The 23,163-nt window shown below is 46.0% G+C and overlaps 1 protein-coding gene across 6 annotated transcripts in view; it reads left to right on the top strand.

Annotated features, from left to right (window-relative positions):
* ppp1r13l (protein phosphatase 1, regulatory subunit 13 like) overlaps nucleotides 1–23,163 on the top strand; it is a 116,570-nt gene that overhangs the window by 70,734 nt on the left and 22,673 nt on the right. For 2 of the 6 annotated variants that reach the window (XM_063060336.1, XM_063060341.1), the window contains exons 2-6: nucleotides 6,480–6,598; nucleotides 13,807–13,943; nucleotides 17,126–18,344; nucleotides 20,780–20,881; nucleotides 21,319–21,404. In XM_063060336.1, coding sequence (XP_062916406.1) covers nucleotides 6,538–6,598; nucleotides 13,807–13,943; nucleotides 17,126–18,344; nucleotides 20,780–20,881; nucleotides 21,319–21,404 — 1,605 coding nt within the window. In that variant the 5' untranslated portion in view covers nucleotides 6,480–6,537. Of the gene's footprint in view, nucleotides 1–3,960; nucleotides 4,102–4,174; nucleotides 4,521–4,597; nucleotides 5,222–6,479; nucleotides 6,599–13,806; nucleotides 13,944–17,125; nucleotides 18,345–20,779; nucleotides 20,882–21,318; nucleotides 21,405–23,163 lie in introns of those variants that run through there. The other 4 variants (XM_063060342.1, XM_063060335.1, XM_063060340.1 and 1 more) reach the window with 4 other exon arrangements.

The raw sequence follows: 23,163 nt of genomic DNA, 5'->3' as shown, positions 1-23,163 counted from the left end.
TCGCCAAACAATTGAAACTAGAACGTACAATCATCACAGCGATATTTGATTCTGCACTTCCTTCTCCCTGGATTACAAATATTAAATATTAAAAATAGTAAAAATTAGTAAATATTAAAAATTTAAATTATAAATCATAAATAGAAAATAGAAAAATGGAAAGTAAGGTAGTGCAAAAAAACCGAGAGGCAAGTCCGGATATTTGGAGGGTACGGCCCAGATCCGGGTCAGGATCCGTTCAGCAGTCTTATCACAGTAAGAAAGAAGCTGTTCCAAATCTGGTCGTACGAGTCTTCAAGCTTCTGAGCCTTCTCCCGGAGGAAAGAGGGACGAAAAGTGTGTTGGCTGGGTGGGTCGTGTCCTTGATTATCCTGGCAGCACTGCTCTGACAGCGTGCAGTGTAAAGTGGGTCCAAGGACGGAAGATTGGTTTGTGTGTTGTGCTGCGCCATTTTCACTATCTTCTGCAGCTTCTTTCGGTCTTGGACAGGACAACTTCCATACCAGGTTGTGATGCGCCTTAGAAGAATGCTTTCTACGGTGTATCTATAAAAATTAGTGAGGGTTTTAGGGGACAGGTCAAATTTCTTCAGTTTCCTCAGGAAGTAAAGGCGCTGGTGGGCCTTCTTGGCAGTGAACTCTGCTTGGTTGGACCAAGTCAGGTCATTTGTGATAACTACATCGATATGTTGGGACCAGGTTAGATCCTCAGAGATCTTGACACCCAGGAACTTGAAACTGCTCACTCTCTCCACTCCTGATCCCTCTATGAGGATTGGTATGTGTTCCTTCCTCTTACTCTTCCTGAAGTCCACAATCAGCTCTTCTGTCTTACTGACCTGCAGGAACCTCCGCAGTGCTTCACTGTTGGTTGCAGGCATTCATCCATGTTGCGCTCTCCAGCTCTTTTACAGACAAACTGCCTCCTGCTTGAGCCAAAAATGTCAAATTTTGACTCATTGCTGCAATTGTCCATCACCCCAGTCCTTGTGTCTTTCTGCATAGGTGAATCGCTTGGTTTTGTTTGCACTTGGAGCAATGGCTTTTTGGCAGCATCTCTTCCATGAAGTCTACCTCTGACAAGACTTCTCCGGACTGTAGAGGGGTGTAATTGGGTTCCAGTGGTTTCTGCGACTTCAGAGATGATAGCAGTGCTGGATTTCTTCTGATTTAGAAGGGACCATCAGCTTGATGCATCTTTTGACTGCTGCACCCAGTTTCTGTGGCCAACCACTGCGTTACTGGCATTGCCCGTTTCTTTGTGCTTCTTCAGAAGAGCTTCGACTGTATAGCTTGAAAGTCCTGTCTGCCGTGAAATTTCTTCTCGGGGGTGACCTTGCTGGTGCAGGATGAGTGCCTTATCTGTTTGCTCTTGCTGTGAAGTAAAAATTGATAATTTCAAAGTTAAATTATCATATCTGCCACACCCTATCCTTTCAGTTTGGTTGTCTTTCACCCAGTTTGATTCCTTCTTTGCCCATTTCTGTTTCATTTAATGAGTTGAATTCATCCAACTCATCACGTCACTGATGATAAGCTTTGTCTAATCATGAACTGGGCTAGATATGTATGAAGTCATCAAGTTTTCTTGAAGTGTGGTCTATTGCTTAATGTTACTTTCTTTAACGATACAACCATTTCTCTATAACATAAATTTTTTGGAAAACAAATATTTGGAAATCTAAAGTTTGCTCTTTTCTACTGACACACTAATGGAGAAGACAAAAGATATGCATCTGAAACAAAATTTATGTCAAAAGCTGAGGGTCCCTGAGGCTTTTTCACAGTGCTGTATATGTATGAGTGAGGTGGGATGCTGAGCTGCGGCCTTTCAGCGCTGGAGATACCAGTTCAATCCCGACTTCAGCTGCTGTCTGTGTGGACTTCGCATGTTCTCCTGGTGGCTGAGTTTATTCACCCCATGCTCCGGTTTCCTCCCACATTCCAATGACCTGTGGATCGGCCTCTGTAAATTGCCCCTAATGTGTAAGTGAATGGTAAATCTTTGTGGGGGGGGGGAGCAGGTTGGTGGTCACCATGTACTCGATGGGCTGAAGGGCCTGTTTCCATGGTAACATGGCCCTAACCTTATAGGAGGAGAACCACCTCCTGCCCTTCCTCCAATTGCCATTCTTAATATGAAAGCAATACACCCAGCTGGAGGCCATCACTGTGAATTCGGCTGATCCCTCATCTCATGACCACACGTGTGCGCGCTTTCTGGTAAAGTTGGCAGTCGATAGTCATACACCAAATACAGAAGAGAAACTCATCCAGTGGGTGCCCACCAAGATGCTCAACTAAACTGGTTCACTTCGATTAGATAACATTTCTTTGTCATGGGTACATTGAAACGTAGAGTGAAATGTGTCGTTTGCATCAATGACCAACACAATCGGCGGCTGTGCTGGGGCGCAGCTCGCTGGTGCCGCCATGCTCACAAGATTCCAGATTGTTCAGTGTCAATTCCAGTACATGTTTGTAAAGGACAGTGAAATAGTTGTTACTCCAGATCCAATGCAGCCCAAAAAAAACACAAGTCAAAGAACACAATAATAATTTTAAAAATATATAAATTCATAGTTTATATACATTGATTGTATGTCCATAAAGTGATGCTGGACAGGAGTGTCTGTACGTCAGGTGACTGACAGGAAACGATAAAGTAATAGTGATACTGGATGTGGGGGGGGGTAGGTATTGATCAGCCTTACTCCTTGGGGAATGTAGCTGTTCTCAAGTCTGGTGGTCCTCCTGTGGATGCTATGTGCTTGTCCTCTTCCCTTTCGGTGCCAGCATAACCTGCCCACGGTTTACTAACCTGTCTTTGGAATGTGGTTGGAAAGCAGAGCACGCAGGGGAAACTCATGCGGTCATGGGGAGAATGTACAAACTCCTTACAGACAGGTGACAGGTGAACCCCAGTTCATCTTCTGACTCTTGTTCTTCCTCTTCAGCCCCACACCCCTACTGGGGCATAGTCCACTGGCAGCAGCTCGCCAGAGTCCTGTGTCCTGGGCCAGTCTTTCAAGTTGTCCCCAGGTGTACCCAACTTCCAGGTGAAGGACCTTCCTCTCCCAGGGATGGGCTCTTTGGAGCTTCTGTTGGTGTTTGTGTAGCTCTGGGTTTTTGTGGGATGGAGTTGCTAGCCCTATGTCCATGTTCTCCTTTTGCAGCCGGGACCATCCGTGGGGCAAACAAACGCTGAACACCGGTGCTGTAGGGCGTTTCACTGACCTCGAGCTACCATGGTGTCTTTGTCCAAGTTTAGCCCATATCCGTCTAACCCTTTCCGAACCATGTACCTGTCGTGTTATTGTAGAGACTGATTTAATGAGATTGTGGTGGGCAGTATTGGTTGCAGCGATGGGGTGCTATCACAAAGCCGTCCCCTGCCGAGCAGCTTGTTGTCCGTTTCTTGCTTCTGAACATCCGTTAAGTATGTGAGTGAAGAAGAGAACCTCTGGGGTGGTGCAGTGGCCTAGTGGTTAGACGAACGCTTTACAGCGCTAGCGATCCGTGTTCAAATCCCGCCACTGTCTGTAAGGACTTTGTACGTTCTCAACGTTCCAGAGAAGTACAAGTTGGGTTAGTAAGTTGTTAGCGTGGTATGTTGGCTCTGGAACCATGGCAACACGGGGCAGGCTGTCCCCGGCTCATGCTCAGACTGTGTCATTGATACAAGTGGCGCATTTCACTGTATCTTTCAGTGTATTTGTGATGAACATAGCCAAACTTCTTCCTTCGACTAACCTCATCAAAAGTCCGGAGGACCCTACCTACAGCATCCACTCTTTTGTGTCACTGAGGCTGACGACGTTAACGAAACCTGATAAACCTGAATAAAGTCACTCACTGGAGACATTATTGCAATATTTCATCACAGGACACACCTTGAAAAGTTGCTTATTCAACTGATGTGGGTGGGGCTGTATCCCTGGGGTGTCCAGCTCCTCCCCAGTTCGCTATTTTAGACTCAGAGCAGCAGTGGTAAGACATTCCTGCTGTGGTTTAATAAGCAGCATCTGTTTGAAGCTTTGATTGTACTTGGCTTATTAATCAGTTCAAGCCTCTCGTCGTCACTCCGAAGACTGTTCATGTTGTAAGTTGTTTCTGATTCCACCCCCGCCCCCCCGTTGTTTAGCTGAGAATCTAAAGGAACAGTGGATTGGGATTTCTGTGGAGGAGAGGGAGGAAAAAATGTAGCCTTCCATTTCTCCTCAAAGCTGCGAACTAGCCACCAGTGCTGGGGTCTTTTAAGGGGTTACATTCTTTTAAAGAATGTTAGGAATTTCTGACTCTTTGCCGGTGGCGCTGGGAGATCAGGAGAAAAGGCCCTGTTTCTGAAGAGTTCAAAGGAAGGCAACGTTTTATGAGCTGGGAACTTCCTCAGAGCACTCTGTGAACGCTGTGGTGTGTGGTCGCTAGTGGAACGCAGTAAACAGAGTGAGCAACTTGTACGTAGCGAGTCACTGTGCAAATATCGTTTCTGTCTGTTGGAAAAAGGAATAAATATAGAAGGTGAGAGAGGGAAAGTTGAAAGAAGCGCGGGGCGGGGCAGGTTTTTATTGACGGTGGGGAAGGTGCTGGACGGGAATGGACTACCAGGGGTGACAGAAGCAGGTTCGGTGGTGGCACGTAAAAGACATTTCGGGCCCGGACCCTTCGTCAGGACGGAGAATGATTATTCATTTCCATAGATAATGCCTGACCTGCTGAGTTCCTGTGTGGCACAGAGATTTAGTTTGACTTGGCATCGCGTTCGGCGTTGCAACTGCGGGATTAAAGGCCTGTTCCTGTGCTGTGCCGTGCCGATCTACGAGTCGGTTACGCGGAGGGGGCTAGGATGAGACTTCATCAATATCGGAATAAACACTATTCACAGTAAAAGAATAAACCGTGAACTGGCTTTTCATTTCTGCAGCCACAGTCAACGCAGTCAGTAGTGTTCTATTACATTCCTTGAAGCCTACAGCAGTGGCGCCTCTCATGTGGCTCCCTACCACAATAATGGAGGGGCTTCCTCGCCCCACTTGGCCCCTCCCTCTCCGGTAGGAGAAGAACCCTTCACTGTGGCCCTTCCCCACCGAGTCCTTGCGGTGGCTGTACCGGTCGTCAGCGTTCCTCCACGGTCCTCTCAGTATGCGGGCGGACCAAACGGGAACGCCACGCTGCAGCTACAGGCCGGACGTGGAGAACTGAGGCTACGCCACAGGTTGAAGGTACATCTTTGGCCAAAGGGCATGCACTGTGCCCTGCTCTTCTGTTTATTGACGTAGAACCCCCGATTTAACTCTAGCCTAATCACGGGACGATTTAACCTGCCAACAGCTATGTCTTTGGACTGTGCGAGGAAACCCACATGGTCACGGGCGCAAGGACGTACAGGCAGGGGAGGGAATCGAACCCGGGTCGCTGGGACTGCAAAGCGTTGTGTTAACCGCCACTCTGCAGTGCGTCCCCACGGTAGCATAGTTGTTCTCAGTTCTGTGGATGTATGGCTACAGTCTTAAGGAGGGATTGAATAGGCTGGGTTTTGTCTCACTCAGGCCGAGGGGCGAATTGGATCGGCTTTTGCTTGGGCCGGTGGAGTTGAAAGCCACAGGGTGAGGTGACAGGTGATGGTGGGTATACGGTGTGAGCTGCCAGACAGGGATACAATTACAATGGAGAAAAGGTGTTTGAAAGGCTATTTGGGCCTCATTGTTTTTGCTCTTTTTGCACTATGTTTAATTATTTTACGTATGTATATATTTCTTAATCTATTGCAAAACAACTTTCTTGATATGTGTCAATGATAGGATCAAAGTCAGATTTACTAGTTGGACAGGAAAGGATTAGAAAGATGTAGGTCCAAGCAAATAGGATTAAAGTGGATGGGTTTGCAGTTCAGCATGGTTGGGATGGGCAGAGGGGTCCAATTCTGTCCTGTACAGCTTTATGATTCTAAACTTCAGGTAGTGGTATAGTTGCTTGGAAGGAGAGTGACCATTGTTGAACATCCTCTGACAGTGTAGCACTCTCTCTGACTGACATGCTTAAGACAGGTTCTGGCGCAGCTGGAATTCCCCGTCCAGTTAGTGTATCTTGACTCAACTAACTGCCTAGGCCTAGATGGAGTGGATGTGGAGAGGATGTTTCCATTAGTGGGAGAGTCTAGGGCCAGGGGCCACAGCCTCCGAATAGAAGGACGACACTTTACAGCAGAGATGGGGAGGAATTTCTTTAGTCAGAGAGTGGCCAATCTGTGGAATCCGTTGCCGCTGACGGCTGTGGGAGAAAGCAGAGGTTGACAGGCTTGTGATTAGTCAGGGCACCAGAGAGAATGCAAGTGAATGGGACTGAGGGGAAAAATAAATCAGCCATGATTGAATGGTGGAGCAGACTCAACAGGCCGCAGAGCCTGATTCTGCTCCAGTGTCTTATGGTCACATGCGCTGAGCCCTGCAGTGAACTTTGTATTTTTTGTTCGAATTTCAGGACCACTATTCTGCTGGAGCAGCTGTATCCCCACGGTGTGCTGTACCCCTGTGGGAGGATGGCAGACGACCAACTGGAAACAAGTTCCCCCCGGAGCTCTGCATTTTTGCCTGTGTTGGGTAAGTCAGTCTCCAAGTTGCATGAAATTGAGGTTGCTGGAAGGCTGAAAATGCTGGAGACACTCAGCAGGTCAGACAGCATGTGCAAACAGAACATCGTTTTTTGTTTCAGGTTGATGTTCCCTTAATGTGTGAGAGAAGGTGAGGGCGGGGTTGGCATGGACACGATGGGTAGAAAGGCCTGTTTCCGTGCTGTGGGATTCCCTGACTTTAAGTTTTAAGTTTTAAAGCAGTTCATGCTGCTATCTTACTGCTCCATTAGTCCAAGTTCAGTCCCGACCCTGGTGCTAAGTGGAGTTTACACTTTCTCCCTGTAAATTCATGGGTTTCCCCCGGGTGCTCTGGTACCCTCCCACACCCCAAAGATGAGCTGCTACATTAATTGCTCTCTGTAAGTGAGCCCTTGGTGTAGATTTATGGCAGAAGGGATCCCCTTTGATGTCTTTGGCAGTGTGTAATTAGCATCATTTCTTGTCTCTTAATTTGCTGCTCGATTGTTGTGTACTTAGTTTTCTTGTATTTCATCTTTCCTGTGGTTGCTTATAGTTTGATAAAATCATCTCTGTATGTGGAATTGTTCAGTGAATTTTCCCGTAATAATGTGACAGTTGGTTCTGTAATTTTCTGGAATGGTCATTGTTTTCAGGAGCTGGTGTCATGTTGCTTGAACCTCTCGGTTACTGCAGCTTACAAGTAACACACATCAAAGTTGCTGGTGAACGCAGCAGGCCAGGCAGCATCTCTAGGAAGAGGTACAGTCGGCGTTTCGGGCCGAAACCCTTCGTCAGGACTAACTGAAGGAAGAGTGAGTAAGGGATTTGAAAGTGGGAGTGGGAGGGGGAGATCCAAAATGACAGGAGAAGACAGGAGGTGGAGGGATGGAGCCAAGAGCTGGACAGGTGATTGGCAAAGGGAATATGAGAGGATCATGGGACAGGAGGCCAAGGGAGAAAGAAAAGAGGGAGGGGGGGAAGCCCAGAAGATGGGCAAGGGGTTTTAGTGAGAGGGACAGAGGGAGAAAAAGGAGAGAGAGAGAAAGAATGTGTGTATATAAATAAATAAGGGATGGGGTACGAGCGGGAGGTGGGGCATTAGCAGAAGTTAGAGAAGTCAATGTTCATGCCATCAGGTTGGAGGCTACCCGGAGGGAATATAAGCTGTTGTTCCTCCAACCTGAGTGTGGCTTCATCTTTACAATAGAGGAGGCCTTGGATAGACATATCAGAATGGGAATGGGACACACATTTTAATTCCACATCGCATTCCCATTCTGATATGCCTATCCACAGCCCCCTCTACTGTAAAGATGAAGCCACACTCAGGTTGGAGGAACAACACCTTGTATTCCGTCTGGGTAGCCTCCAACCTGATGGCATGAACATTGACCTCTAACTTCTGCTAATGCCCCGCCTCCCCCTCGTACCCCATCCGTTATTTATATACACACGTTCTTTCTCTCTCTCTCTCCCTTTTCTCCCTCTGTCCCTCTCACTATTCCCCTTGCCCATCCTCTGGGTTTCCCCCCCTCCCTCTTTTCTTTCTCCCTTGGCCTCCTGTCCCATGATCCTCTCATATCCCTTTTGCCTATCACCTGTCCAGCTCTCGGCTCCATCCCTCCCCCTCCTGTCTTCTCCTATCATTTCAGATCTCCCCTCCCCCTCCCACTTTTAAATCTCCTGCTAGCTCTTCTTTCAGTTAGTCCTGACGAAGGGTCTGGGCCCGAAACATCGACTGTACCTCTTCCAGTAGATGCTGCCTGGCCTGCTGCGTTCACCAGCAACTTTTATGTGTGTTGATTGAATTTCCAGCATCTGCAGAATTCCTCGTGTTTGCGGTTACTGCAGCTTAATTGTTTTCTCTAGAATTTGTGTTATCTCTAGGCAATCACAAATGCTCTTTTTCTTTGCCTCTTTGTTTTTTGGTCATGTAACACTTCATAGAATTGCTAGCATTAAGTTTTATGCCTCATTTGTGACTTCCAAAGAGCCTCTGGATGGGGGATGCTTTTGCTATCCGATACTGCCGAATGTATCACTGGCCGAATGGTCCCTCCAGGTGAGGCAACACTTCACCTGCAAGTCTATTGGGGCTCATCTGTTCTACTCAGTGCTCCCGATCCAGCTGCCTCTACATCGATGAGACCCAAAGTAAACTGGGGGACTGCTTTGTTGAGCACCCCTGCTCCCTCCATCTGTCAAAAGCGTGATTTCCCGGTGACTGGCCATTTTAATTCCTCTCCCCATTCCCATTCTGATATGGCAGCCCATAGTCTCCTCATTTGCCGCCCTCAGGATGGAGCAGCAACACCTCGTATGCCATCTGGGTAGCCTCCAACCTGATGGCATGAACATCGATTTCTCCTTCTGGAAAAGAACATTTTCCCCTTCTCCCTTCCCTCCGCTTCTATTCCCCACTCTGGCCTCATGCCAGTCACCACCCCCCGGTGCCCCTCCATCTTCCCATTCTCCCATGGTCCACTCTCCTCTCATATCTGATTCCTTCTTCTCCAGCCCTTTCCAACGTACCTGGCTTCACCTATCACCTTCTAGATAGTCCTCCTTCTCAACCCCTCCGTCTTTTTTTTCTGGTTCTTCCCCCTTCCTTCTCAGTCCTACTGAAGGGTCTTGTCCTGAAACGTTGACAGTTTATTAATTTCCATAGATGCCGGAGCTGCTGAGTTCCTCCAGCATTTTGTGTGCATCGCTATATAGTATATTGCTTTATATTGTGTGCATTGCTATATAGTATATTGCTTTATATTGTGTGCATCGCTATATAGTATATTGCTTTATATTGTGTGCATCGCTATATAGTATATTGCTTTATATTGTGTGCATCGCTATATAGTATATTGCTTTATATTGTGTGCATTGCTATACATTAACAGGGCAGAGTGTAAGGTCGCAGACATTAGCACATAAGGTGAGGTGGCAAGGTGCAAAGTGGATGTTGTGACGATAGCAGGATGCAGGTAGGGTGTTTGAGGGGCTGGAAAGTTGGCAAGTGAGATGTAATGCATTTGGTAAGAGGAATTGAAAGACAGATTCTTATCTGAATGAAGCGAGACTACAATCAGGTCAGGGTATGGTGGGATCGATCCACGAGTCAGAGACATACGTGTCCAGAACAAAGCAGCGGGCTGGGAAAATCATTGTGGGCACTGCAATCTGTCTTTTCCAAAAACTGTGAAAGGGCCATTGAAACAAAAACTTCATTCCATTTTAAAAGTATTTTCCTTCTGGCAGTTAATCTGAACAACCATTCTCGTTAGACACTCCCACATTCCCACAACCTGATACTGATACTGCCCATTCGTGCACTGTAAACACTTTAAACCATTGTTTATAAAGCTGTTTACATTGTAAATACCTGCTGGCATTCATGTATTCTTGCACATTTTATTCCATTTCCGTGCTTAAAGTTTATTTTTATCTAATTCTTCATTCTTTTATAATTATTGAACATTGCTTTTTGTTTGTTGTGAATCGTGCCCTGACCAACACACCTAACATCTGCAAACGTAAATGGTGAATAATGTCGGTCCCTGATCCTTTTAAAGTTAGCAGATGGGTATTATTGAGAAGTGCTAGTGGCACATTAGCCTTCATTGCAAATGAGTTGGAGACTAAAGAGGATAAAACTGAGCCTTTTGTGTCACATCGAAGCAGACGATGACGTGTATCATCAAATCAGCGAGAATTGTGCCCGGGCAGCCAAACAAGAGTTGCCACACTTCGGCGCCACCGTACTAACCCTAACTCGTATGTACATCCTTGGAATGTGGGAGGAAACGGGAGCACCGGCAGGAATCCCACATGGTCATGGGGAGAATATTCAAACTGCTCGCTGGCAGTGAAGGGAATCAAACCCCAGACCCACGTAAAGGGATTGCACATGTACAGGGTACTGCTTGAGGGCATGCCTTGAAAACTGTGCACAGTTCCTAACGAAAAGACATAGTGCATTTCCCACTCATAGAAACATAGAAAACCGACAGCACAATACAGGCCCTTCGGCCCACAAAGCTGTGCCGAGCATGTCCTTACCTTAGAAATTACCTAGGCTTACCCATAGCCCTCTATTTCTCTAAGCTCCCAGGGTAATTGCTGGGAAGAAAAGATGGTCCTGTTGCAAATGCATAGGGAAGTTAGATCTGTATTCTTTGGAGTTTAGCAGAATAAGGGGTGATTTTAGTAAAACTTTTCAGATGCTGAAGAGACCTGACTGGGCACAGAGAAGAGTACAGATCAGGAATGGAGTCTTCAGCCCACAATGTCAATGTTAGAATCAGGTTTATCATCTCTGATGTACTGTATGTTGTGAAATTTGTCCTTTTGTGACAGCAGTACAGTGCAATACAGAAAATATGCTGCAAATTACAAAGAGAAAAATAATATGTGTAGTGCAAAAATAGTGAGGTTGTGTTTATGGGTCAGTTGTCCGTTCAGAAATCTGATGGCAGAGGGGAAAACGTTGAGTGTATGTATGGGGTGTCCAGGGAGGGGTAGCACCTCTGGCGGTGGGCTTGTCGTGGTGCACCCAGGGGCAGCTCGTCCAGCTTTGGTTCCCACCTGCCACCCAGCTCTCGCCTGTGGCTCCAAGTAACTGTTCGCATGGCGAGGGCGGCCACACCCCGGTACTCGTGGGCTAAACCAGGTGAGGGTGGCCGGTAACCTCCAGCCTCGCTGAGACAGGGGTGTGCCTACCCCACCGTGCGAAGCCAGCCCCGGTGGGCTGGGCGGATGAGATCAACTACAAGATCCAACGGCCAAGAACGCGGTGATGCAATGCTTCGGGAAGAGCGAAAGGCATGACAAGGCACGGAAGGTGTCATGGCTGTCTACTGCACTGAGGAAGTCTCCAGTCACGATGATTTTTCAAACCGTTGGACCAAGATTGGAATTGCCCCAGTGCAACGGTTTGTTCACTATAAAATGCCTCCTGCACAGGTTTTGTCATAGTTGGAAACAATTCTGTAACCAACACCTAAAATGCTGAGCGTGCCTCTTCGGGCTGCAGGGGTAGGTAGCAATGAGAAGAGGGCATGTTTTGGGTAGTGGGGTCTGTAATGATGAATTAAGCTAATCTCGTCTGCCTGCCAGTGACTGATATCCCTCCATTCCCTGTATATTCATGTACCTCTCTGACAGCCTCTTGAACACCTCCATCAGTTCTGCTTTCACCAACACCCTGTGTAAAATAGTTAACCTACATATCTCCTTTAAACTTTCTCTTTCTCACCTTAGGTGCATGAAATGTATATCATCTGGTATTTGACATTCCTACCTTGGAAGAAAGGTTCTGACTGTCTACCCCATCTATGCCTTGCATAATTTTATAAAAGTAGATGTTCATTGCCACTGGTGGGAGAATCTCCAATGTGGGGACATAGTTACAAGGGACAGGAAGGGTCAGTGGTTTAAAACTGTGGTGCATGGAAATTTCTTCCAGAGAATCCCTGAAAGTCTATGGCCTGCAGAGTTGTGGAGAATGGATCATTGGGGGGTACTTAAGGGGAAAATGGGTATCTTTGAATAATCAGGGTATTGGGACCAATGGGGGAAGAGAAGATGATCCTTTCGGAGGATCGACAGGGATTTCCTGGTATTTTCTTGTGTTCTTATGATGAGAATATGAGAAGGAAGTGAGACCAGGGAAGTAAGGAGGAAAGTTATAGAATCAGAGAATGCACCAGCCCTGCGCCAGTCTCTTTGGCCCATCCAGTCTGTGCTGACGTGTTGTTCTTCCTTGTCCCATTGATCTGCACGTGGGACATAGCCCTCTTGTCCACGTACTTATCCAAGCTTCTCTTAAATGTTGCAGTTGAGCCCAGATGCACCACGGCAGCTTCTCTACACTCGCACCACCCTCTGAGTGATGAAGTTCCTGCCCGAGGTTCCACTTCAATATTTCACCTTTCACCCTTAGCCTATGACCTCTAGTTCTATTCTCACCCAACCGCAGTGGATAAAGCCTTCTTGCATTTACCCAATCTATGCCTTCAATTTTTTTTATACCTCTATCAAATCTCCCCTCATTCTCCTACGCTCCAGGGAATAAATTCCTAACCTATTTGGACTTTCCTGTGACTCAGCTCCTCAAGTCCCGACAACATCCCTGTAAATTTTTCTTGTACTCTTTCCATCTTACTGATATAATGGGAATGGGACAAATGAGTTTGATCTGCTGGGAGCCAGTGTAGACCTGTTAGGCTGAAAGGCCTCTGGGTATAATAATTGATTTCTTGAACAGTGGTACACGATATACAGCTGGGAGTTGTCAGATAGATGTCCACTTAAAATGTTGGCCCTTGCCCATGGACAATATTGTTCCACACTCGAGGAGGAGGAAGTGGCCTCAAAAATGGTTGCAGCTGGGACTCATTCACTCTCAGCAGGTCTGAACTGCTTCCACAGCCTGTAGACTCACATTATCTACACAAAATGCTGGAGGAGCTCGGCATCTGTGGAAAAAAGTAGAGTTGACGTTTCGGGCCAAGACCCTTCAGCAGGACTGTAACGCCGACTGTACTCTTTGCCATAGATGCTGCCTGACCTGCTGAATTCCTCCAGCACTTTGTGCGTGTTGCTCGGATTTCCAGCATCTGCAGATTGTTTCTTGTTTGTGACTCACATTAGCTGTCTGTTTCTTGTCTTCTTTTGCACTTTGGTTGTTAAGCAGGATTTGTGTGTGGTTTTTAATTGATTCTATTGTATTTCTTTGTTCCTTGTTGACATCTGCAAGAAATGAATCTCAAAGTTGTATTTGGTGACGTTTGTAAATCATGAATTAAAAAAGTGTAAATAAATAATATCAAGATGTGTTGTCAAGCCCTTGAAAGTGAGTCTGTAGGTTGTGGAATCAGTTCAGTGTTGAGGTGGCCGGAGTTATCCTCACTGGTCAAGACAGAGTTATCCACACTGGTTCAGGACGATTGTCGGGTAATAAATGTTCCTGAGCCTGGTGGTGTGGGACATAAGGCTCCTGTACCTCCTACCCGATGTTAGTAGCGAGAAGTGAGCAAGACCCAGATTGTAGGTCCTGTGAGCCACGTGGTTACAGGGAGAACGGGCAAACTCCACACACAGCAAGCACGAGGTGAGGATTAAAGCTGGGTCTCTGGGACTGTGGGGCTGCTGTGTGGTCCCAGGTTGCACTGTCCCTTGAGTTGCTTACTAATATACTCGTGTTTCCTTTCTCCCCCTCAGATTCACAAACGAGTCACCTTCTGCATTCAGAGCAGCAGAAAGTCAACGAAGCAGCGTTTAAACTGGACAAGTTGACTCAGGAGTTGGACTCGATGTGGTTGTCACAAGGCGGCCCCACGTCCCAGGAAGCAGTCCAGGTGTGTGGTCAGAGGAAAGAAGAGCTTGAAAGGAGATTGCGTTTGCATTCTTATAGTACTTTCAGTGTCCCTCTTGGGAAGCCCATTTTGAAGTAAAGCAAGGCCACACCTGTGGGTATATTCAAAGTGGAAGTCGATAGATTCCTGATTGGTTGTGGAGTCAAGGGATATGGTGAGAGGGCAGGTGCATGGGGTTGGGTGGGATCTGGGATCAGCCATGATGAAATGGCGGAGCGGACTCGATGAGTTGAACGGCCGAAGTCTACTCCTGCGTCTGTGGTCTAACATCAGAACCGGGAGAGCCGAATTGTGCACTGTAAGATCTCACAAACACACATTGGCCAAATCTGTGCATAGTGACTTTGACCGGGGGTGGGGGGTGTGGGGGGGGAAGGGAATAGTGGTAAATACTGACTTGGGCACCTGTGGAACTAAAAGGACGTAGAGAAGGTGGTTCCATCAGTAGAAAAGACCATGATCCAAGATCAGTGTACAGCCTCAGCATAAAGGGACATCCCTGTAAAGCTGAAGATGACTGGGGTGACAAGGTAACATAATGGTTATCAAGTCAATGAGTTATAGAGTACTATAGCACAGAAATAGTCCTTGGGTTCGTCTAGTCCGTGCTGAACTATTATTCTTCCTAGTCCCATCGACCTGCACCTAGAACATAGTTCCCCATACCTTTCCCATTCCATCCCTTCCTGTGTATCTATCCAAACTTGTCTTAAGTGTTGAAATTGAACCCACATCCACCACCTCCTCTGGCAGCTCGTTCCACACTCTCATCACCATCTGAGTGAAGAAGCTCCCCTTCGTCTTCATGAACAAGCTGGATCAATTGGTTATGGACTTCAGCAAAGGGAAGTTGAGGGAACACCCCCATTCCTCCTTGAGAGATCAGAGATGGAAAGGAAGAGTAATTTCAAGCAGCTGGGTGTCGTCATCTCTGATGAAGTATTTTGGGCCCAGCATATTGATGCAATGACAAAGAAAGCTTGAGAAAGAACTTGCCCAGGGCAAGTTCACAGAAATGATAACACTGAGGAATTATGCATCTTGGCTGTCAGATATTCAAGTGTTGAGTCAAGAGCTAATTAAATGGCATTTACATCATGTAATTTCCCTTTAAACAAAGTACTTTTGAGTCAATTCAATTTCCTGTTGGAATTCTTTGAGAAGATTACATGTAGGACAGATAAAGGGGATGCAGTGGATGTTGTATATTTGGATTTTCAGAAGTCTTTTGACAAGGTGCCACACATGAGGCTGCTTACCAAGTTAAGAGCCCATGGTCTTACAGGAAAGTTGGCTGATTGGTAGGAGGCAGTGAGTGGGGAAAAAAGGATCCTTTTCTGGTTGGCTGCCAGTGACTAGTGGTGTTCTGCAGGGTCTGTGTTGGGATTGTTTCTTTTTATGCTGTATATCAATGACAGGTGATGGAATAGACGGCTTTGTTGCCAAGTTTGCGGATGATACGAAGATTGGTGGAGGGGCAGGTAGTGTTGAGGATACAGGTCGGCTGCAGAAGGACTTGAACAGATTAGGAGAATGGGCAAGAGAATGCCAAATGAAATACAATGTTGGAAAATTCACAGTCATGCACTTTGGTAGTAGAAATAAATGTGCAGACTATTTTCTTAATGGGGAGAAAATCCAAAAATCTGAGATGCAAAGGGATGTGGGAGTTTTTGTACAGAACACAGGTAGAATCTGTGCTGAGGAAGGCAAATGTAATGTTAGCATTCATTTCAAGAGGACTAGAATACAAAAGCAGGGGTGTGGTGCTGAGGCTTTATGAGGCACTGGTGAAGCCTCAGTTTGAGAACAGTTTTAGAGGGTTCAGAGAAGGTTCAGAAGGATAGTTCTGGGAATGAAAGGGTTATCATACAGGAAACATTTGCTAGCTCTGGGTCTGTATTTGCTAGAATTTAGAGGGATGAGGTGGGGGGGATCTTAAACCTTTTGAATGTTGGAAGGCCCAGACAGAGCAGATGTGGAAAGGATGTTTCCCATGGTGGGGGAGTCTAGGACAAGAGGGCACAGCCTCAGGATAGGCAGGAGTCCGTTTAAAACAGAGATGTGGAGAAATTTCTTAAGCCAGAGGGTGGTGAATTTGTGGAATTTATTACCACAGGCAGCTGTGCAGGCCAGGTCGTTGGCAGAGCTTGATAGATTCTTGATTGGACATGGTGTCAAAGGATACGGGGAGAAGTTCAGGGGGTGATTTGAGGAGGGGAAAAAGGATCAACCATGATTGAATGGCAGATCAGACTCGATGGGCCAAATGGCCAAATTCTGCGCCAATGTCTTGTGGTTTTAGAACTATGGATTTGAATAGATTGAGCAACAGTTATTATTACCTATTAACCATAAGGCTTTTGAACCAGAGGAGATAACTTCACTCAACTCTTCATTGAACTGTTCCCACAACCTATGGACTCATTTTTAAGGACTCTTCATCTCATGTTCTTGATATTTATTGCTTATTTATTATTATTATTTCTTATTTTTCTTTTGTATTTGCAGTTTGTTGTCTTTTGTACACTAGTTGTCCATCCTGTTGGTGTGGTCTTTCATTGATCCTATGATGGTTATTGGATTTATTGACTATGCCTGCAAGAAAATGAACCTCAGGGTTGTATATGGTGACATATACAGTATGTACTTTGATAATAAATTTTCTTCGCACTTTGAAATTTCCCTATAAATCAGGTTCTCAAGTACTGGCAATGTCCTTGTATATTTTCTCTGTACTCTTTCAATCTTATTCATATCTTTCCTGTAGGTAGGTGGCCAGAGCTGCACACAGTATTCAACGTTAGGCCTCACCAACATTTTAACATCCCAACTCCTGTACTCAATACATGGATTTATGAAGGCCAATGTGCCCAATTAACGTGAAATGTCCTTACAACATCAGTTCAATTTTACTGCTGTCAGGAAGGAGTTTCTACATGCTGCCTGTGACTGTTTGGTTTCCTCTGAGTGCTCCGGTTTCCTCCTGTTCCTAAGATGTCGGGGTTAGTAGGTTAGTGGGAGTAATTAGGTGGTGTGCGCTCATTGGGCCATCAGGGCCTGTTACCATGCTGTATATCTAAATAAATAAAATCAAAATAAAGTTATTGCTACCTATTTGTGATCCCCTCAGTTTAAGCTTTCTATGTCGAATTGATTCCTAGACCCCTGTGAAAGATGCTCTGGTGACTGCAGCCGATCCCTTTGGAGTTTCCACCTCGAATAAGTTGGGGCCTCAGAGCCAGCCAGGATCCATCACAGGCGTGACGAGGAGCTCTTCGAAACAACCATCGCAAGTGTACACACCACTGACCTGTGAACGAGTGTCCTCTCCCTATGGCTATGATCCACTGATTTTACCAAAGCAAGACCAGCGATCTCAGTCAGATCGAGCCTCTTTCCCCCACCCGACGTTGGGACCGCAGACATCGTATTCCTTATCAGACTGGCAATCACAGCCAGATCGAGCCCCTTCTCCTCGTGGTTTTAACCTCATTGATCCATATTCCAAACCGGACCAGCAATCACAGTTAGATCGAGCCCCTTCTCCCCGACCAATGTTGGGATCGCAGACACAATATTCCCAACCGGACTGGCAAGCACCGTCAGATCGAGCCCCTTCTCCTCGTGGTTTCAACCTCATTGATCCATATTCCAAACCAGAGTGGCGATCACAGTCAGATCGAGCCCCTTCCCCCCGACCAACGTTGGGATCGCAAACACAATATTCCCAACCGGACTGGCAATCACCGTCAGATCGAGCCCCTTCTCCTCGTGGTTTCAACCTCATTGATCCATATTCCAAACCGGAGTGGCGATCACAGTCAGATCAAGCCCCTTCCCCCCGACCAACGTTGGGATCGCAGACACAATATTCCCAACCGGACTGGCAATCACCGTCAGATCGAGCCCCTTCTCCTCGTGGTTTCAACCTCATTGATCCATATTCCAAACCGGAGTGGCGATCACCGTCAGATCGAGCCCCTTCCTCCCGACCAACGTTGGGATCGCAGACACAATATTCCCAACTGGACTGGCGACCTCAGTCAGATGGTGCCCCATCTCCTCGTGGTTTTAACTCCCTGACTCCTTTGGAAAAGCCTGGCTTCCACTCATACCACGGCCAGTCTCCTGTCTGCGAGCCACAGTCTTTTAGCAGCAGTGGAGTCTCCCAGTCCCCAGGCAACTTCAGCCCAAGCCTGTCACCCTTTTCAGGCCCCGCCGGTTCTCCGGAACACTTCCATGGGTTCAGTCCTCGAGAGAATGTCCCTTTACCTTACTCTAGCAAGCCGAATTTTGACACGGAGGACTCCTCTCTCACAGCAAGGACAAAGCCTGAATTTACCCCTGCACTTGGAGCCTTCAGTACTGACCCAGGTAAAGGTAAGTGAGATGTTACCTTCACTTTGAGGGGCTCCTGTTTTGCTCCCGCATCCCAAAGACATAGGGGTAGGGTTAGTGAGCTGTGGACATGTTGGGTTGGCACTGGAAGTGTGGTGGTATTTGCAGGCTGTCCCCAGCACATCCTCCTAGATTTGATTTGATCCAAAGCATTGCACTTCACATCATGAGTCAATGTACATGTAACAAATAAAGCTAATCTCTCTAAAGCAAGGAATGCCTGTGGAAGATCCCCTGTGCGGCTCCAAGTTATGATGGCAAATGCGCTTGTGTCACAAGTAGCAAGCCCACTTTGCATATTCAGTGCTGGTACCTAAACCTCTGAGTACAAACCCCAGAAGCCAAAGGATGGGGTACACCTGAACCCGGGGGGTGGGGGTTGGGCTGACAATATCCCTGTGGGCAGGCTTTCTCAGGGTGTCGGGGAGGGTATAAGCTAGTTTGGCAGGGTGACGGGCAGTTAGTACACACAAGTAGATGCACTGTGTAGTTGGACTGTGAGGAAGGACGGGCAGATGATGGGGCAAAATTGCAGTCAGTGGGATGAGCTGAAGTGCAACATGGGAGCAAAATGGAAAAGGGGAATGAAGGTGTATATATTTGAGGGGATGAAGGTGTATATATTTGAGGGGATGAAGGTGTATATATTTGAGGGGATGAAGGTGTATATATTTGAGGGAATGAAGGTGTATATATTTGAGGGGATGAAGGTGTATATATTTGAGTGCATGCAGTATACAAAATAAGGTTGATGAACCTGTAGCATTGTTTGAGGTTGGCAGCTATTGTTGGCATCTTTGAGTCGTGGCTGAAAGTAGATCAAACACTACTTCATTGCCACAGGCAGTCATCGAGTGTATTTAAAATTGAGGTTGATAGGTTCCTGATTTGTCAGGGTGTCAAAGGTTACTGGCAGGAGAATGGAATCGAGAGGGATACTAAATCGGCCACACTGGAATGGTGGAGCAGACTTGATGGGCTGAATGGCTCCATTGTTTTATGGTCTAAAATTCACCACACTTGTTACAATGGTCAAGGATGGTTCCATAAATATACAACCATAATATTGTGACCACACCAAACAGACCTGTTCTGAACTATGCATTAATTGGCAGGGTTGCACCAGCAATGGCCGATCCCTGGATCTAAACTGTTTCGTGGAGCTCTTTGTACTGTCGCCTTTGAATATTCAATACTCTAAAAGCCTCTGAGGATAAACTCCAGACACCCGAAATGTATCCCTTTTGTAGCATGGCTTCATGAATATACAATTAAGCAGAAGGTTCTGCAAAAACTGTGCCTTAAGTAGTAGGGTACACCGTTATTTATGAGCTAATAGCAGGAAAGTTTATCTATTGTCTGTCCCCAATTGAACAGAGAATGTTCCACACCCAGTGACTGATTTTACTAGTCATAAAGAATCACTTGGAAGCCAAATTGTGTAGGATTTTATTTCCTGAAGACTGGTTCTCATTTTAGTTGATCCATAATTGAGGCCCCCCATTGGTTGAGATTCACCATGAGTATAGTGACCTTGTGTGTTCGTCCATCGTTGACGTTGATGAGGACCTCGATGGTGTCGAGACTAGCGTGTGATTTGGATTTAAGTGAGGGAGAGTTGCGCAGTGTCAGCCTCACTCTCGCTTCCCAATTCCCGTCTGGATCTAGTGGCAAGACAGAGTTAAGACAGCTGGAGATGGGACTAGGCGCAGCGGATGACCAGGACGTGTTCCATGATGCTTGCAGAGACCGCCTTCTTGACCGTTGGACCTTCCATTGGTCTCGTCTGCTCAGTCCGCCGGAGTCTGTCTTCACATACTGGGATAGACAACTCCCTATCTCACCGAGGGTTTGAGATCCGTCGGCTACCCTCACCTGGTTTAGCCAGCTTGTTGAAGTCGTTGCCCGGGGTGTGGCCGCTGACGCATGCAAACAGCTACGGGGAGCCACAGGTGAGAGCTGAGTGCCAGGTGGGGACCAAAGGTGGACTAACCGCCCTGAAAAGGACACGACATGTTCCCCCACCAGAGCTGCTACCCCTCCCTGACACCCTATACATCCCTGTGGCCTTGTGACCTTTCTGTCTATGTGATACATAAGCCAGGGCAGCATGATGTGGAGAGTGGCTAAGCCACACATGAAGGTCAGGAGCTGGACTTGGTTGTCAGAGGCTATTTGAGATGCACACCATTGGGAGCATTTAATAGGAGTGGGAGCTTATCCCCACTACCACCCCTGGCTATGACATGCTTAAGGAACCTCATCTATACTTAAAATATCTACAATGCCATAACTCCAGGATGAACCAATACCCAGCAGGGGATCCCCTGATGTGGCAGTGTAGGGTAGAATGCCCAGCCCCGAGGCAGCAGTAACAGAACTGATGTTGAGATTTGCCTATCTGTTAACTCCTACAGGTGACAACTTGAAACCCAAGAAACCGGCCAGCGTGTGGGCTGAGGCGGACCTGGATGTTGCTTACGAGAAGAAGCCTTCAAAGACACCAACCCAAGAAAGCAGTACGTGTGTCCTCTTGTTACCTGCTTTGTATCATCACGTGTCCTGAGATACAACCAAAACTCTTCCAGACAAATCATGCCGTATCGCAGGCTCATGGGGCCACAATGATTAGAGCATTTTTTATGTCATGGACCCCTACAATTAAGTGAGGGGTCTGTGAATCCCAGGTTAGGGACCCTGGGTTAGAGGGTATGGGCTCATTGGGCCAGAGTGATTGGGGGAGGGGGGGGCTTGTTGGGCCAGAATGATGGGGGGGGGGTGTGGGCTCCTTTGGGCCAGAATGATGTGGGGGAGGGGTGCTCGTTGGCCAGTGATGGGGGGGGGGGAGAGATGCTCGTTGGGCCAGAGTGATTGGGGGGTAGGCTTGTTGGGCCATGTTGCCTGTTACTGTACTGTATCTCTAAATAATTGTGTTTGTTTTTGTGTTTTGTGACAGAGCGGGATTCGAATTGGAACACAACAAAACAGGGAGGAACCTGGAGGCAGACGGACCTTGATTTAGCAGTACCTCGATCAAATAAGGTAGGACTTCATGGACCCAGACATAGAGGTGCCCACTGTGACCCTGTCTTGCTAGGAAAGGTTAGTCAGACTAGACTGGTGTCTGCTGGAGGTTGCAAGAGGGGGGCTGATGGTGAGAGACAAGATCATAAGAGTTTTTTTTTATTGAGTGCAATTGTGAACAATAGCCAGATCAGAAATGCCGATCGGGTCAACTAGTTCCCAAAGAGAACTCTGATAGGCCAATCAGATGGTTCACTGCTACTCAGTGATAACAGGCACAAGGGTTGCTAGCCCCAGTACCCCAGAAACACACCTGAACAGTGCGGCGAAGATATGCGCTATGCTTGACCTGGTCCTGGAGTTACAGAACTTGGAAACAGACCCTCCAACTGGATGTCTGAACCAAGCTAGCCCCATTTGCCAACATTTGGCCCATAATTTTCTAAACCTTTCCAATCCATTTAACTGTCTATTAGAAGCTGTTTGTACCTGTCTCAGCCAAGTCCCTGGCTGCTTGTTACACATACATACCACATTTTGTGTTTTTAAAAAAGTTCTTGTAAAAGCTTTTAGTCGGAATGTGAAACATACTGATTTAATCAACGACATTTATGAGACTGGAATAATACCAGAAGAGATCAATAAAATCAGTATTTATCACTCTTCCTAAGAAACCTGGAGCAATAGAATGTGAATTACATAGGACCATAAGTTTAATGAGTCATATCACTAAGATGCAGATGATCTACTAGTATATATTTCTAACCCAGGAAAATCTATTCCGGCAGTATTAACTTTGCTTGCTCAGTTTAGTAGTTTTTCTGGTTATAAATTGAACCTAGGTAAGAGTGAACTCTTTCCATTAAATATGTAGGTTCCCACTTACAGAAACTCTCCATTTAGAGTGACTACTGACTATTTTAGTTATTTAGGAGTTAAAATTACTAAGAGACATAAGCATCTATACAATTTTAACCTTTTACCATTAAGTAATCAGGTTAAACAACTGATTACTAAGTGGTCCCATTGTCTCTATCATTGATTGGCTGATTCAATGCTGTTAAAATGATCATTTTACCTAAATTTTTATATTTATTTCAAACGATACCAATTTTTATTCCTAAATCCTCCTTTGATACTATTGATTCTAAAATTTCCTCTTATATATGGCAAAATAAAAATCCCAGATTAAGTAAAAAAAAATACTTACAGAAATCTAAGAAAGAAGGTGGTTTGGCATTGCCTAACCTAAGATTTTATTATTGGGCAATTAATATTTGATATTTAATATTTTGTACACAAGATTGGAATATAATTCCAAGCCCGTATTGGGTAAACCTTGAAGGCCATTCTGTACAAGGGTTTTCTTTAGACTCCATTTTAGGAACTTCACTGCCTTTTGTACTATCTAAATTGAATAAACAAACATTTAACCCTATAGTTAAACATACATTGCGAATATGGTTTCAATTTCCTAAATTTTTTGGCCTGAATGAATTTATGTTATCAAGTCCTATTATATCTAATTTCTTTTTTCAACCCTCAGTAATGCACCAAGCCTTTTTGATATGGAAAACGAAAGGTGTAATATGTTTTCGTGATTTGTTTCTGGATAACTGTTTTATGTCTTTTGAACAGTTGTCTAAGAAATTTGATTTGCCTAGATCTCATTTTTTTAGATATTTACAAATAAGAAATTTTTCAAATACTACGTTGCCTGTCTTTCCGACTTCAAATCCTACTGGCATTAGTGATAAAATTTTGGGTTTAAATCCTT

The sequence above is a fragment of the Mobula hypostoma genome, chromosome 10 (assembly GCF_963921235.1).
Source record: "Mobula hypostoma chromosome 10, sMobHyp1.1, whole genome shotgun sequence".
Classification (NCBI taxonomy): Eukaryota; Metazoa; Chordata; class Chondrichthyes; order Myliobatiformes; family Myliobatidae; genus Mobula; species Mobula hypostoma.
The sequence above is the reverse complement of the archived record's forward strand: the minus strand, read 5'-3'. Positions and strand labels throughout refer to the sequence as shown.